The sequence below is a fragment of the Tenrec ecaudatus genome, chromosome 6 (genome assembly GCF_050624435.1).
Source record: "Tenrec ecaudatus isolate mTenEca1 chromosome 6, mTenEca1.hap1, whole genome shotgun sequence".
Classification (NCBI taxonomy): Eukaryota; Metazoa; Chordata; class Mammalia; order Afrosoricida; family Tenrecidae; genus Tenrec; species Tenrec ecaudatus.
In genome coordinates this window covers 129,502,328-129,519,432 of record NC_134535.1, presented here as the reverse complement: position 1 = coordinate 129,519,432, position 17,105 = coordinate 129,502,328, and the positions used below count along the sequence as shown (strand labels likewise).

Here is a 17,105-nt window from a genome sequence, read left to right as displayed (position 1 = left end):
TGAGTTTTCCTGAGCATTGTGCCATTATGTAAGAAAGGAACCTGGTAAATATGCTGCTTACTGAGTAAGGATGCTTAGGGTCCTGTTCTTGCATCGCCTTTCCCTCTGCCCTCCTTTTGGAGTACAGTCATGCTCCTTGAACTTATTGGTCCTTTATCATGAGCAATTTAAAGAATCTTTGCAAAACTATATTTCACTAGAAGACTCCACAGGTTATATGAAATACCAAGTTGTTTTTTAGGGGTTTTTTGGGGGTGAATCTGCCTAGATTATACAAATTTTATGAATAATCAGAATGATCAGAAGCTCAGCTCCACAGACATGTCTTGGGATTTACAAATAACCCCAAATTCCATTTGGCTGCTGAGCAAATGCTTCCAAAATAGTTCAGAAAAATTTGGGAGCATAATAGTAAGGTTACTTGAGGGTGGAAGAACAGGCCAATATGAATCTGTGTGGTTCTGAATACACAGCACCTTTGGTAGACGTTGTCCTTGTCTGAATACACGGCACCTTTGGTAGACGTTGTCCTTGTCTGAATACACGGCACCTTTGGTAGACATTGTCCTTGTCTGAATACACAGCACCTTTGGTAGACGTTGTCCTTGTCTGAATACACGGCACCTTTGGCAGACGTTGTCCTTGTCTGAATATATGGCACCTTTGGTAGACGTTGTCCTTGTCTGAATACACAGCACCTTTGGTAGACGTTGTCCTTGTCTGAATACACGGCACCTTTGGTAGACGTTGTCCTTGTCTGAATATATGGCACCTTTGGTAGACGTTGTCCTTGTCTGAATACACGGCACCTTTGGTAGACGTTGTCCTTGTCTGAATACACGGCACCTTTGGTAGACATTGTCCTTGTCAGGGGGCCTTTGAGTTCCTTCCGACTCAGTGAGCCTGTCCACACAGAAGGAAACACTGACCGGTCCAGTACCACCTTCATAGTGATTGCCATGCTTGAGCCTATTGTGGCGGCCACTATCTCAATCTGGCTGGTCCTCCTTTTTCTCACTGATGCTCTCTCTCCTCGTTACGGTATTTGTTGGTGGCGATCAGGCCAGCTTTGACGTGCGAGCGCTTCGTGCATGGAAGAATGGAACATGGTCGGTGCTGCGCCACCTCCATGATGGTCGCACGTTTGAGTCCATCGTGTGACCGCTGGGTCCATCCATTTCCAGAAGTTCCCTCATTTTTGTCTACTGTCTGCTTAACCAACATGCCGTCCTTTTCTGGCCATTGGTCTTTCCTGAGGACAAGTCCAAAGTAAGCAAGCTGAAGCCTTGTCACCCTTGTTCGAAGGACTCAGGTGTATTCTCCTAAGACCGATGTGCTCGCTCTTCTGAAGTCGTGGTATAGCCAGTACCCTTCGCCAGCGTCGCCTGTCGAATACAGTCATTCTTGTGCCATTGCCCCGCACCTGAAATGACTGAAAAAGACACGCTGAAACTTAGTCATCAACATGATCCCCTGACGTTCTGAAACCTTAGAAAGGTCTCTTGCGGATTTAGCAGATGAACAGGCAGTGCGGATTCTTGACGGCTGCTTCCATGGACTTTGATCGTTATCTGAGAAGGAAAGCACTGCTGACCACACCAACTGTTTCTCCATTTATCATGACGTTGTTTTCTGGACCAGCTGTGAAGATTTTCTCTTTCTTCACATTCAAGCCTAATTCACATTGAATGCTGTAGTCTTTGTCCTTCATGTGTAAGTGCTTAAGCCAACAGCAAGCCTGTGTTTTTTGTGTGTGTAGTTTTTCTTTATATATAGGTGTTGAAATATTTTTATTTCATAATTAAGATAATGGTTTTTACATTGCTACTACTTTTGAGAAAAGCAGTCCAATTCCAATTAAATGGGGGAAATTAAAGCAGAAAAAGCAATCATCTTCATCTACAAACTGAAAAACAGCCTTGAGATTCTACTCTAAGTTTTGTTCCCGCTTTCAATGTGGCTTTGCTGATTTTCTGCCGGGGCCTCTAGAACAGGGATGCTCTGGTGAATCCATCTCTCCATCACGGAACCTTTTTCTCCTTGTGAGAATTAGCCAGGAGGTGACATAAACGATGGTGTGCGCTGTGCCAATAAGAGATCTGCCAACTTTTAGGGACACTAAGCTGTCTCCCCATTACAATTAGTTTCCATGCCGTCATACTGAGGGCCAGTTGTGCCACCCCTCTGGATGATGGGCAAGGATCCAGCTTTACTGGGTACGGTGCTCTGACAGCAAAACTCAAGAAGAGCAGGAAAGAGTGGTACAAATTGTGGACTCTGATGATTGATAGACTGCACCTCCAAAGCATATTTTACAGGTGTGAGGACCAGTGTCTCAGCAACAGTTAACTGTTTATGCAACTAGAAAATGTCATATGCATGTGACCCTCTCCTACTAAAACGACTCTCTGGTTGGTTACTCGGAAGGTACTGGTCAATTTAACTTGCTGTCAGGCACCATCGAGTCAACTCCAACTCATCGTGACCCGATGTACAACAGAACTTACCACCACCCGGCCCAGTGCCATCTTCACCACTGCCCTGAGGTGTCAGTCCCCTGTGGCAGCATGGTGCCAATCCATCTTATGGGGGGTCTTCCTCTTTTGTGCTGCTCTCTTTACCAAGCAAAATGTCCTTCTCCAGTTCACCCCCTCTACTTCCCTCTGTCCCTGGTACGTGGACATGCCCTTCCTATTCTATCAATCACCCAAGACATCCGAAAAACGTGATAATCTCATCCGAATCTTCCCAAGTATCAAACGCCTGACTTCCTCATCGACTACTTCATTAAACACCCTCCCCCGTCTAAATGCATCTAATTAGTAATTTACATTATGCATTCGTTCTCCCATCCACATTTTTCATTTCAGTGGAAGGTAACCCCATAAGCAAGACTTCCCTTCTTACTGCAGAATCTTCCTGCTTCTGCATATTTCCTAATATGGTACCATGTGAACAATGTATATCTCAATTTCAGAATACCTTAATAGGCCAAGCAGTACCTTTAAGCTACTATGCGGTGAAAGCCATTACTTTGTAAGTAGCTTACCTACAACAGCTGTGAGATTACAGGGAGAAGGTCGGGCAGCATTCACCAGTCCTGTGAGTGAATCCTTGCTTCTCCCCCTGGCACTTGGCTGTACATTCTTTAAGCTGCCGGTGTGACCCAGCTAGCTACAGGAACTCTGTGGGAAGGGCCTCGGGGCTTTCTGTGATTGCCTTGTTGCCATCCCATACCACATCTAACGTGTCTGTCACACTCTAAGGACGGCACTCTCTGCAGCACGCGCACTTCTTGTATCTACGTGGGCACCTTGCTTCCATTAGGACCAGTGTCCGTGACAACAGGGGCCGGGAATGCAATTTCTATAAGGTGGAGGATTTAAGTCCAACATTCCTGCCTTCTTGGTGACTTTAACAGATTCTCTAGTTAAGAATTTGGAAAGTGCTGAGTGGACACGCTGCAGCAGACGGTGTTCGGAGACCTGGCCTCTCTTCAGGGTTGTTACTTGGTCATACCTTTCCTGTGAGCACACAGTGAAGACACATCCTGAATAGCAGGAAAGCGTTTTGAGTTTCAATAGGATTTCTGTAACATTTATTACAAGTAGACACGTTCACAGAGTGCATTTTGTGTCTTGGCATGAAGGCATACCATCTCATGATGCCAGAGATACTTCATTGAATTCAGTTGGCCAGTTATAATGTCCAGACAACTTGGATTTGATTAAATGATTATTTTTATTCAATACCCACAGAAACCGCAGCCAGGAAATCAAACAATGCAAATCAGCTGCAAAACCACCTCTTTAAAGTGTGATAATGCAGAGATGTCCCTTTGAGGGCCTGGACCCAAGCCCTCGTGGTATTGTAAATGGCCTCGTCTGCATGAGAGAGTTGGACACTGTCTGAGGAAGAATGGAGCGTGATTCATGCCTTTGAACATGGTGTTGGTGAGGAATGTTCATAAACCAGGGAGCGCTGCGAGAATGAAAGTTCTGTCTTGGAAGCAGTTCGGTCAGAACGCTCCCTAGAGCCGAGCACAGTGAGACATTGTCAGAGAAAAGAGGAAGACCTGCCCGGGGAGCGACTGGCAGAAGCTGCAACAGTGGGCTCCAAGTTAGCACCAAAGGTAAGGACGGTGCAGCTTCAGGGTCACCCAGAGTTGTTCTGTTGAACACAGGGTCACCCAGAGTTGGAGCCAATTTGACACACCTAACAACAACATTGCTTTCATAAATATCTGCAGGCGACCTTGGTTCTATATGGTTAACACACAACAACCAAACCAAACAGAAATAAAAGACAGACTCTCTGAGGTGGACTCAGATGGGCTAATAAAAAGGGTCCCCTACCTGAGAAAGAAGTAGCACATGAAAAGACAGGGGGACATCGATCCAAGATCGACAGGTGGACAAGGAGATGGCAGGGGTAGAAACATGGCTGAGGAAGCTGAGCGTGCAGACAGGCTGAGAGGGGACTAAAAATGATCTCTTCTGAGTAATGGGGTCTGTTCGTCCCACTGTGGGAGAGCATGAAACGGCCAGGTCCTGAGTTAGACGTAACGTAACATCGAGCTTGCAAATGAGCACAATCTTTTCTCAGCCCATTAAATGCTATAAATAGACAAGGGCAAGGTCACACAGGAAAGATGAGACCGTGATCAAGAATCTCAGACCCTTTTCTGACTCGGACTCATCAAACCTTAGAAAGACTACACGAACAGCTGCTCTTTGCCACAGAACTGAAGGAATCAGCACGTTTGCTCTTATGTGCTCCAAGTAAAGGACCGTCACAAGAAACCCAAAGCTGGCCGTGTGCATTTCAGTGCTCTTTAATTCTTCACTTGGCAAATATGGTACAAAGATGATTTTATGTACGTGCCCAATCAAGCCAGGTACAGTCGTGACATAAGTCAAACGTGCCCAATCAAGCCAGGTACAGTCGTGACATAAGTCAAACCTTTTGGGAAAGCGGAATGTCTCCATGAAGATGGAGTCCTGTGTCTCCTATGAGAAGGGCGCCCCTGGGTGGGACGGGAAGTCTGGCTTTCTCAGTCACCGGTGGAATCCAACCGACGACGTACTGCCCTGGGCAAAGACAGGTTATGCTGTCAGAAGGGGGTTTCAAGAGTAAATGTGCAGGTCGGGCCCCCGATGGGTGCAGTATAGACAGGGACCGACATATTTCGCAGACTTATCGTCACGTATCATGGTTTGTGGCTGGGGTGCAGGTCTTCTCTCTTGGCCTTTCTCTGGGCGGCGTCTCAGCAGAGCTCCGTTCCTGGAGCTCTCAGCGGTCTTCTGCCAGCACTCCAGGCTGCACTGGGCGGTGGCGGCGCTAGTGCTTGGAGGTCAGAGTGAGAGTTGAGGACACTCGGAAGATCTGGGGCAGCATGTTACTAAGTTGATAAAACATTTCTTCAGAGATACTCTGTAAGAGGTTAAAGGGGAGAACAAAGGTTTCCTCCGTTATAGTATCTTTTTAAAAAACCTTTAAGAAGTATTTTAAAATGTGGCACGCATTCTAGCTATGTGTGAAAATGATCTTAAGTGGCGGGTTTCGCTTCGCTGTGAAAAGCAGGCAATGCCTTTCTGGCTCCCTGCTCTGAGAACCTATGCTGTTTCTGTCAAATTGTAAGCGTGACTACCAGAAAACCCCTTGAAGAACTCGAGAGAAATCTCTATCACCGACCTTGCTCAGCTCTACAGAGAATCACTAAGATCTAAGAAGTTCTGCTAATGCTTTTACTAGGCGCTCTTCACAATCTACCTATTCCAATGGGCACAGAGCAAAGTCAGGAGGAGTCAGTTTGGGGTCCAATAAGAGGTCCCTGGAGAGGCAGACGCTGCCATCTTTAACAGATTAAGCACCCCTAGGTAATCCAAGCAAATGTCCCCTTCACAAACAGGAAGTTGCTAGCATTTCATTGAGTTAGATTTAGAAGTCTGAGAGGAATGTGAAGAGAGACGAGGTTAGAGTGAGGTGGAATACCGTCAGGTAACACACCTGTGGGACCAGAAACTGCACTGTCCTAGAGATCCCTCCGTCCCACGAAGCCATTTCCATCATGAAGCCTAAAATGGAACAGAGGAAGACTTTCATTCTGAGCTCTGGTCTTCAAAGCTACTGGTCACTTACCGAGACCAACGGAGTTAGCGTAAGACTCCGGGCCCTAACTTTTTGGGGAGCCACTAGCTCGTAGGAAGGCGCCCTCATGGCATCGTACACGTGGGTCTGCTAACAGGTCGGTCAGCAGTTCAGAACGACCACACTCCTCAGGAGAAAGACTCCCGGATGGAGTTGCAGTCTGGGAACCCCCAAGGGCAGTTCTGCCATAGTGGGGCTCCGCGGTGGCAGTGAGGGCGGGGCTCCCAGGAGAGGCCAAACCCAACCACAGATGGACTCCTGCAGTCCCTGATGCCCCACGCCGGAGAGGCTTCCCGTCGTTTCGACAACACATGTGCATTTGGGATTCCTCAGATCCCGTTTGGTCTCTACCCTGGGAAGCTAAAACAAATAACCAAAGGTCAACGAAACACCACCCCGTCTTTATCTTACTTCCTTTGAAGAAAACGAAAGGCACGGGAGGGTAAGCTAGAACCAGAGCAACGCATAAACGCACTCAAGTGTTCGTCTATTCGAGGAGGCTAACTTATTTTCTGACGGGAAGAAGGCAAGTGAAAAGTGGCCCTTTATGCAGGACTCGTCGTATGAGGTACCAGAGGGCAGGAGTTACTCTCATATTTCTTTCTTTCTTTTTCTCATATTTCTTCCAACGGTCAATATTTGGGGGGAAAACAAGGTAGTTTGTTAGATGTAAGGACCATGCTTACCTTTGACACACTTAAACACCAGTTCTGCTCGCTTCAGGCACCAGGGTATGGTCATTTCCTCCAAAGAGAAACAAAATGAATCAGAAGGGAACGGAACTGAGTAAAAATATACATAAATAAATAATTGCTCTATACTGTTGATTATTCACGTCGTGAACAGATTTTGGGCATCTTATGTCTAATGCCGGCTGGATTTCTTCTGCTCTGGGGCATACAACTTCTTCCAGCTGTTAGAACGTAAACGAATTCAGCCTCGCAATCATAGTTAGACGTATAAACATCATCCTAACTTTCCACATAATTAATTCCACAGACATACATAAATGGCTTAGGGATTCCACTTACTACCTTCAGTATGCCGGCATGAATAATTGTACTAAATTGCAGCACATTTGCATAAGCAATGCAAGACGGTGTTTCCATTATATAATACAGGCTGTTCCAAAGTCATGGGAATAAACAAATGCCCCATCCCAGCCCAGTAACAAACGGTCTGTACTTTTCATTCACCCTTCGATCTTTGACCCTATGCACAAACCATCCTGGTGCCAGGACAGTTCTGATTCTCCATGGTTATGGTCCATTTGAACTTGTTCCTCCCACCGCTTTTGTTGTGGAGAAGGCACACACTAACGCCTACTCCACTGTCTCCACGTGTACAACGCAGTCGCACTCAGTGGTACAACTATCCTCACCCCCTTTACTTCCCTTTTTAATATTCCAGTGTGAATTAGGTGAAGGTTGGCAAAGCAGGTCACAGTTTTGCATTCAACAATTCATACACATTTCTGATTCACTCATCAATTGCAATCCCCTCAATGTACCATCAGGTATCCTACTTTTTGTGTTTCTTGTTTCTATCCGGTCTTTATCTTAACCCACTGCATGTTGCCCTGAGTAGAAGATGCTCCTTTTATGTGAATGGGAGATTATTCCAAGTCGGGGGTGAGTTCAGTTCTAGACTTGAAGAGGGCTCTGGACCATAGTCTCGGGGGTTCCACCCATTACTTATCTGACCAGGAAGCCCAGGTGCTTGTATGATTTTGGGTTTTGCCTCACTTTCTCTCCCACACTCTGCAGGACTGGACTGGGATGCTTTCTTGATATAACTTGGCTTCTTTATAGAAAGCTCTTTCTTATACACATATGAGTGTCACTTGTACATATATGTTCTCTTGTCAACCCAGACAGTTGACACTCAGTTTTATTATTATTTCAGGGTATATTTTCTAGTTAAGCTTCACATATTATCTCAAGGCTACAGTTTCAGGGGCTCATCCAGTCTCCATGGCTCTAGAAAGTTCACGAGAATTTGAAATTCTGTTCTGTATTTCATCCCTTTCGATCACGACTTGTGTATGGTATCTTTGATAAAAATGTTCAGTAATAGTAGGCAGCTACCATCTGGTTCTTTTCGTCTCATGGCAAAGGAAGGAGTTGTTCGTGGGTCTCTTTTCACATCAAAATTATTTTCCTAGGTTAGAACTATAAACATTTAAAATCATTTTTTCACTATGGCTATTCTCAACCTTTTTGAGACACAGGATCTTTAGAACTCTCAAAATTTACTGAGACTATTGAGTTTCTATTTATGTAGATTAGAACCCTGGTGGCATAGTGGTTATGAGTTGGCTTGGGATCTACAAGGTCAACAGTTCCACCAGCTGTTCCATGGGATCAAGATAATGTTTTCTATTTCCATAAAGAGTTGCAATCTCAGAACTTCACAGGGGCCGTTCTAACTCCATCCTATACGGTCACTGTTAGTTGAAACTGACTCGATGGTGGTGAGACCTTTTCACTATTGATTTCTACTATAATTACATTGTAGTCACAAAACAATCTGTATGATTTAAATACAGTCTTTTTTCAGCTTCTTTATGGCCCAGTGTATGTTCAGTTTTTATAAATATCCAAAGTAAACTTACAAAAATGCATATTCTGGAGGTCCTGGGTATAATATAAATTACGCTGCTCACATTTTCTATAACTATTGATTTGTGTCTGCTTGTTCTATCAATTAGTCACACAAATATGTGAAAATCTTCCTCCATGATTGTGGCTTTGTTTATCTACACTTACAGGCATGTAGGTTTTTGCTCTATATATTGTTAGACTGTTCTTAGGTAAATATACGTACTTAGATACTTAGGAACATTTTCTTGTCTGGGTGAATCAATCTTTTATCATTTTGAAATGATTCAGTAAAGTTTTCTGACTTGGAAGTCTATTTTTCGGGCATCAATGTAGCCACATTAGTTCTGCTTACCATTTGCATGAACACTATGCTCTTATTTCCAACATTTTTGTATTCTTGAATGTTAGATACCTTACTTATAAAATATAAACCTTCCTCAAAAAACCAATCTGCTATTCTCATCTTTTAACTGGAGTATTTAATCTATTTATACCGAATGTCATCATCAGTTTACCATGTTATTGTATGCTTTTCATTTATACCATCTTTCAAAAAAAATAAACCACTATTTTGATGTATTATTTCTTCCCTTCCATCTTTTTGGATTGAGTGTTTTAAAATTACATTTTCTTCCACTGCTGTTGCCATTACAATTGACCAATATTATGTGGTGTGTAATATTTGCACTGATATCTTCTATCTAAGAAAGGGAAAGAAAAGACCCTCTAAATTTAAAAAAGTTTCCATTCAATAAAAACAGAAATTGTTTTCCTAACTTCTTTTACTCTGTGTAAAATTTTCTACCATTTTCATTCATATGAGTTTTTGTATTAAGTTGAATTTTCAAACTTAATGCTATACCAGTTTTTGATGGCAAAGAGAGACAATTTTATGTTATTAAATCCTAACAGCTAAATATAAAGTTTGAACATGCCTATGTTTGATTTTATTATTTAGCTTTACTCAGATATACAAGGCCAACCCCAAATAACCAATGCTCTCTTTTCTTTTTTTTTTGATGCGAGGGGGAGAGTGATTTTGGAGTGTGTTCCACCAGGTCAGACTGTTAATCAACCTTTCTATTTAGAGGTTCTGAAAAGATTGCCTAAGAGTGTGCAACAAAAAAGGCCTGATCTGTGGCAGACAGAGGAACGGCTTTGCCACCACGCCAATGCACCTGCTCATGCAGCCATTTGAGTGCACTGGTTTTGGGCTAAAAAACCCCAGCATGTCTCTCTTGCCCCATGCACCTTACTCTCCTGACTCCATGAGACTTCTTTTTGTTTCCTCGAATGAAGTGGGACATGAAAGGACAGTGATTTGATGAAGTAGGAGAGATGAAGGAAAAAACGAGGTAGGTTCTGTCAGTCACCCAACAGATGAGTTTGAAAAATGTGTCCAAGAATGGAATCGCACATTTGACAAATGTATTAAAGTGTAATGAAGAGTACTTCAGAGTTGATAAGGCTGTTTTGTAAAAAGTTTAAATACATAACTTTAAAAGAAAATTCTATTTGGGGGGGTGCCCCCTCATCTACCACTTTCTCTGCTTTTCATATTTTCCTGCATACCCGCCATTCAACCTAATAGCCTTCATTTAGCTTTTGCCTCAGGTGCACCCTTTAGGGGTTTCTCTGCTTGCACCTCTCTTTGAGACTGTCTTTACTGTCTGCTCATTCACAAACATTTGATGGATACAGAAGTCTTAGGTTAGGAGTTTTTCCTTTAAGCACTCTGGACACATCAGCCTGGCTTCCATGACCCCAGTCAGCTTTGGCTGTTGATCATCCTGAGATGCAATCTCTACAGTATGTTTCAGATCCTGGTGGCTCTGTCAGGACTGCCAACTGCAAGGTCAATTTGAGAACTGACATATTAAAATTAAATCTTTAATCCATGAACCTTTAGTCTCTCCATTTGTTTAAGTCTCCTAAAGTTTCTCTCGGCAGTTCTGCGCTTGCTCGGCCACTTCCAGAGCCTTTTTCTTCATGCTTGAGGGCGCTGCAGGCGACTGGCGGAGTTGGATTGGGCTCAGTGGCAGTGAGGGAATTCCTTAAGCACACTGATCAGCTAGTCTATGGCCTGTGGCTGGCAGCCCCAGCGTCTCAAATCTGGTTCTCTCTTTCTGTGTCGGCCTTTCCCTTTATTTCACTTCTGTAAAGGCCGAGTCACCTGTAGTTGAACATTTTCACTGAATCATACATAGGAGTAAGTAGGAAAGTAGGACAGTATCGACAACTTCATAAAACATGACTCTACAATATGTCTTTGGAATCACATGCAAATAATCACAATCAAAGAATTATTACCATTTGTACAATGTCCACAAAGCTCATTTATATGTATAGACATAATTATTCGAGAGAAAATTGTTTATAATCTAGAGTAATGTACTGATAGCTATGATTCGCTTTTGAACTGTTTCAGGCTAAAGTGAAACCTGGGCACTGCTACTCAAATGGGGAAACTAATGGGAACGGTAACTATGCAACTTTGGAAGGGCTAGGCTTGAACAGCAACAAACAGAATACACGATATACTCTCATATTAAAATCAGGATAAGCTAGAGTAGGAATAGGCCTAATGCTCTGAACCAAAGTCAAGAGGAAAATAGGCAAAGCCCTTCACAGCTCCACTTGTCTAGAGATCATCAAGGTCTATGAAAACCATGCTTTCTTACTTTATATGTGTGGCCCCAGGGTAGTCCAGAAGAAAAAAAATCTGATAATAATTAGGAAGTTTACATGGAGGAGAACACTCCAAAACATCAAGTTGTGGTAGAGTCCCAGGTGATCTTTTTAAGTGCTAGAAATATTAATTTTTGAATAGTGCAAACCCTCAGATTCTGTTGGACTGCTAACTATAAGGTTGGCAGTTCAAATCCATCAACAGCTCCGAGTGAGAAAGATGAGGCCATCTACTCCTGTAAATATTTACAGCCTCAAACACCTACATAGGGTGGCTATGAGTCAGAATCCAGCTTGATGGCAGGGAGTTTGGTTCTGGGGGTCTTTAGCAGCATATGAATCTGAAAAGAAACCTAGAGAGCCGCATGTACACATCTTGTGCACGCATGCACATATCTGTGGTGTTTAAAATTTCGACATGCTGACATATAGACTCCATCAGGTATAAGGTCTGTCAGTTTGGTTTTAATCTTGCCATTTTTGTTTCTAAAGTCACGACATAAAAAGACTGGCTTTGAGTCCATAGAAAGAGCACGCCACAGACTTTCGAAGTCAACGAGGTCATAGGAAGATATCACTGCTGGGTGTCATTAAGGAAGCGGCCTTCATTTTCACCAGGAGCTCATTTATGAGATTAAATCTTGGTATGTAATATATAGTAGATGGAGAAACCACACTGTGGGTCAGATAACAGCACAGAGAGTTCTTGATCATGAATTCTACGTAGTGGCAAAGTGACAGCACCTTAGTGACACACCTGTGATACGGCACACTGAGGAAATGCCATTGAATGAGATGGCTGGATCATGTGAAAGTTTCACTTTGGGACTGAGGCAGGAAAAGGGGCTCTCGGGTTCATTTTAGATGATAAGCGGGTAACACATGAAGAATAAACTCTAAACCTGTGAAACTGAAGATAAAACATCAACTCTGATTACAACTGCACGCAGTACTATCAACTTCACCTTAAAAAGCCAGGCTCCGACTGTTCAACTTGAATCTTCGGTTGGAAGGCGGACGGCTTGGAGAGGTGGCTCAGGCTCAGCTTTCGGCCTTCCCTCCATAATTAGCCATAGGAATTACTTTCTGCGTTTATACATCCAGGGGGGAAATCCCAAGACTATGCTTTCCTTCTCAAGAATGTGTCTCTGTGGTCCCAGAAATACTTGTACTAATCACTTTTCACAGCCATGGTCATATGGAGAGAGTCTGGTTTTCTTGCTCATTTTTCACTTTGAGATACACTAGGCAGGTACAACAAGGTTGTAAAACTGCTTGGCTGTGCCAACCAAAGCCAAATACTTATATACCTGAAGGCTCAAACGTGCCATCCCTGAGTATGAACCAAAAAGGGCTGCCTAATGACATGTTCCAGAAAGTTCATAGCCCCCTTGGTCATTGTAATGAATACCTGGGGCCACCCATATATCTACAAACACTAGAATGGCTATGTGATTGTGGTCTAGTCACACGTAGAATGATATACAACAATAAGATTGAACATCTTACAGCCACACACAATAAAGTGAATAAATTTCACAAACAATACTGAATAATAGAAATCAGATAGGGGGAGGGAGGTGGGGAAAAAGAGGAGCTGATCCCAATTGCTCAATAGACAGTAACTGTCCAGAAAAAGAATGATGGCAACATATGTACAAATATGCCTGATACAATTGATGTATGGATTGTAATAAACATTGTAAGAGCCCTCCATAAAATGATAAAAGAAGAGGAATCAGATAAAAGAGGAGGTCTCATGATTCGACTTAAACTATGAAAGGGCAGGTGGGTGTGAGACTGATGATCTGCTCTGTAAACCTTCACCCAATTCAAGTTAAAAACAAAGAAAACAAAGGCGATCAGGGTTTGTTTTGAGAAGTAACAATAGTGGTTATCTTGGGGTGAGGGTGTGGCTTAAGTGACTGGAGGCAAAGGAGATGGGCTTCTGGGGTACTGATAGGGCCCTTTTCACCGTCAGGCTAGTTCTTACACGAGAGTTCAGTCTGGATCTCGAGATGTAAACTTAAGCTCAGTGTCATTTTCTACAAATGTATTATACTTCATCAACACCAATTACAACAACCAACACTCCCCCAGCCCCAAATTATTCAACAATATTAAAATAAGAGATCAGGAAATCAGGATTCTTGACTTCCCTGTTCATTCCACATCTGCCACGCTAGACTCATTCCAGTTATGACGGAGTCTTCAGATCTCAGGAACTAGAGATAAAACTGGCAATACCAGTATGTCTTTCTTCTTGTTGATACATGAATTTTCCTTTCTTCTCTCTTTTAGCTGTCATCCATTTCTATCACATTCTTCCCACCCTAGGACGTGGACTCCTGCAGACATTACCGTCATTACCGTGCACATTAAATGTGACAAAGGAGTGTCTAGCAATTCTGTTTGTTCGAGGAAGAAAATAGGATCTGAAAATGCTTTGGGGGTGGGGGTGGGGTCCTTGCATGAAGGCTAAAACAATATTGCCTCTATGTCCCACGTACCATTGTTAGGGGTCAAACTGTCTCCCTCAAAGTGTGTGGACTAGGGTCAGCCCTGATGCTCGGTACTATGTCCTCATCTATGTGCTGTAACCCCTAGCCTCTCCGATGTACATGAGGCAGGATTCGAGTGGTTACAATCTACCGGATTAGGTTCTATCGTGAGTCAAATTCATTTGAGACATAAGAGATTAAACAAGGGACCAGAGATGAAAGGGACCCCAGGACCCCCAAGAAAGAAAAGCATGTCCTTGGGACCCAAGGCCCCTGTGCTGAGAACCTCCTAGACTGGGCAATAATTGATGTAGACACAGGAGCGCTCCAAGGAACTCTAGGCCCACCGATGTTAAGAGGAGGCAGGGACCTTCCCCAAAGCCAAGAGTGAGACAGCCTTCTGATGGATCTGGCTACCTGGACTGCAGACTTCACCTCCCTAGACTCTGACAGGGCACGTTTCTGTTTATCAAAGACATCCAGCTGTGGTCTTGCAGTTATAGCAGCCCTAGAACACTCCTATGACAACCGCTGTGTGATTGTAAACTCCTTGACCTGAAGGGCTGTTTAAACACAACAAATGGGAGGATCGTGGCTCAATATACTTTTGTGAATTAAATTGGACACTTCCGAGAGCAGTTTAATGTCCTGCAGCTGGCGGTCCCAATTTAAAACATTTAACTTTTGTAACCTTGTGGGAGAGGGAGCGCTCGTAGTATCAGATGTCTGGAAGTAAATCTGAACTTGGTGACTTCTGTAAACACTGCTTTTGAGGCTGTTTCCCACCTACATAGAACCATTTTTATAAGCTGGTTAACCAGGAGTCCAGCTGCAAGAATGTTTGGATGTTTCCTTGTGGCAGGAATTCACTGTCAACTGAAACTTCAGGATCCTACAGCAGAAAACAACTCCCATGTGGGTCCACGCCTCCCGGTGCCATGTTCCGGATGACTGAGGCCACAGACGGGAATGGCCTGAAACGTGAGGAGGTCTGCAATTTTCTGACTCAAAACGGCAGCATGGAACGTTGTGTTAAAATGAGCACAACAGGGAGCGTAGTTACTCAAAAGAGTCACACGGTCTTTCAGTTGTACTTTACCATATAGCGCATTTTGGCAAATTGCTTTTAGTGATCAACGGTGGCCCTTCTTTTCTGGCATTCACAATGTGTAGCTAACGGTTAGCAAAAAAAGCTTCTGCCTTTTGAAACATTTTTTTTTCCTTCTGCTGCCACAGGGCAAGCATGCGGAGTTGCTGGTGGGCTCTTCATGGCCACAGCTCTCCTGGAAGGGCCAGCCTGCACCCACGGGGAGGGAAGAGGTCCTATGTTGCTCCAGACTAGCTGAAGATTTTGTTTCGAGTTTCAGTTTTTCGCATCATTTATACAAGCTATCCCCTCTAACTGCTTTTCTGTGGGTTGGGAAGGAAAGGAGGAAGAAAATCAGAGAAGCATGGAGACTTTTTAAATTAAAAATCTCAAGCCAAATACAGTGTGGAATTAAATGTGAATGGTTAGCCCATGGTTTAACAATGGAAATCAAGACTACATTAGCCAAAGACCATCCTTTCAAAATGGTTCTTCCTGTCACCTGGCATCTCTCTCCATTACTCATTAATGAGAATGCCGAGTGAGCTTACTGTCAGCTAAAACCAACTCTAAGCGCAGAGGAAAATGTAGTGCTAGTGGAAACGCAAACAGGCATGAAGAAAGGAAGGAGGAGGAGGACCAGGATGGGAAGTGCCTTCTCAAAAGCTAGATTATTTTGCCTTTTAGCTTCCCGACTGTTGGACAAAGTTCTAATTCTCTAAGCCTTTATGACTAAAGAGTGTTCACGGTGTGGTGTTGTTTTACATTAGAAAGATAACACTTTTGTTAACCATACAGAGATGGAATTTCCTTGTAAAACAAAGTATTTTAAAGCGTAAAGGGGGTTGCTAACATCAAATGCTGAGAGCCCATATAGTTATGTGGTTCCTGTAGCTAGTTGCTGACAAGTGGATTCCAACTGAAGTAGAAAGGCTGTGACCTTTGAGAAGCAGACTGCCAGGGTTGTCTTCCCAAATGTGCCTGGGTGTGTTCGAACCACCAACCTCTCAGCTGGTAGGCAAGCGTTCACCCAGCTGCTCCACCCAGGGCCTCCGAACGTCATCATAAGCTCATGGAGTTGTCTCTGCTTACCTCGGACATCTCGTGCACCAGCAAGAGGGGGATGCTGATTGTGGTGATGTCATGGGTACAGCAGACCTTGAGAATATTTCGCAGCCCCATAATGGCAGGGTGGCGGGCCGTGATGTTTCCAGATTTGACGTTGTCATCCACACATAGGTGGAAGGCAACATGGATTTCGGAGAGATTGGAATGCCGTGTAATGTAAAATTCTCCTGTGGACAACAGGTACAATAATGACTTTCAAGTGCATAAATCAGAGTCATCAATGGGCAAAGCTGAAAAGCGATGGAGCCGAATGAGAGGAGGGGTCCAGAAACCTATCTGAGGCTTAGGAAGCGACGGTGATTAGAGCTCCTGAATCTTGGAAGGGCTATTAAGCACTAAGTTCATAAATGGGTAGGAAGTGATCACTACGAAGTAAGGCAATCGAGTGAGTTCTCGTCATCGCTCTTTGAGACAGAAAGTGACACTGCCCTGTGTAGCCCACAGTTAGCATGTGCCTCCATGACATGTCTACCTCATTCCCGACATCTGCTCTTCTCCCAGTGACAAGAGCAGCCGCTAGCCATTCTGCTCAGGGCTAAAACAGAAGAGAGGAATTTGTCCTGAATTCTTTTCTTCCTCTTATTCCCAAATCTCACCCACCACTTCTAACTCCAACAAATAGCCCACGTCTACCTTTGTCACCAGTATGCCACGTCACTGCTCACTGCAATGGCCTCTTAGCTCACATCCTTGCCCTCACAAATGATTCCCTCTGGCTGGCAGCCAAAAGGATACCAGTGTAGACCAGATCGTACCACGTCTCTACTCCAGCTTCCAAGAGGTCTGCACCATCCCTGCCGATGCTCTCCCCCTAACGCCCTCGTGGCTCAGTCTCTCTCCTCAGGCTCTCGACACACGCACTTCTGTTCGGGCCTCCAATCGTGGAACATGCATGCCCCATTCAGGGCTGCTGCCTGACAAGTTTGTCTCTACACTCCTCACCTGGCT

At 44.0% G+C, this 17,105-nt stretch overlaps 1 protein-coding gene across 1 annotated transcript in view; it reads right to left on the bottom strand.

Moving 5' to 3' along the window:
* Positions 1-3,722: 3,722 nt before the first annotated feature.
* Positions 3,723-17,105, bottom strand: part of FERRY3 (FERRY endosomal RAB5 effector complex subunit 3) — a 44,153-nt gene continuing 30,770 nt past the window's right edge. The window contains exons 11-14 of the mRNA XM_075552193.1: positions 16,122-16,324; positions 6,837-6,894; positions 6,010-6,077; positions 3,723-5,433 (exon numbers count right to left, since the gene is read on the bottom strand). Coding sequence (XP_075408308.1) covers positions 5,341-5,433; positions 6,010-6,077; positions 6,837-6,894; positions 16,122-16,324 — 422 coding nt within the window. The 3' untranslated portion in view covers positions 3,723-5,340. The remainder of the gene's footprint in view (positions 5,434-6,009; positions 6,078-6,836; positions 6,895-16,121; positions 16,325-17,105) is intronic.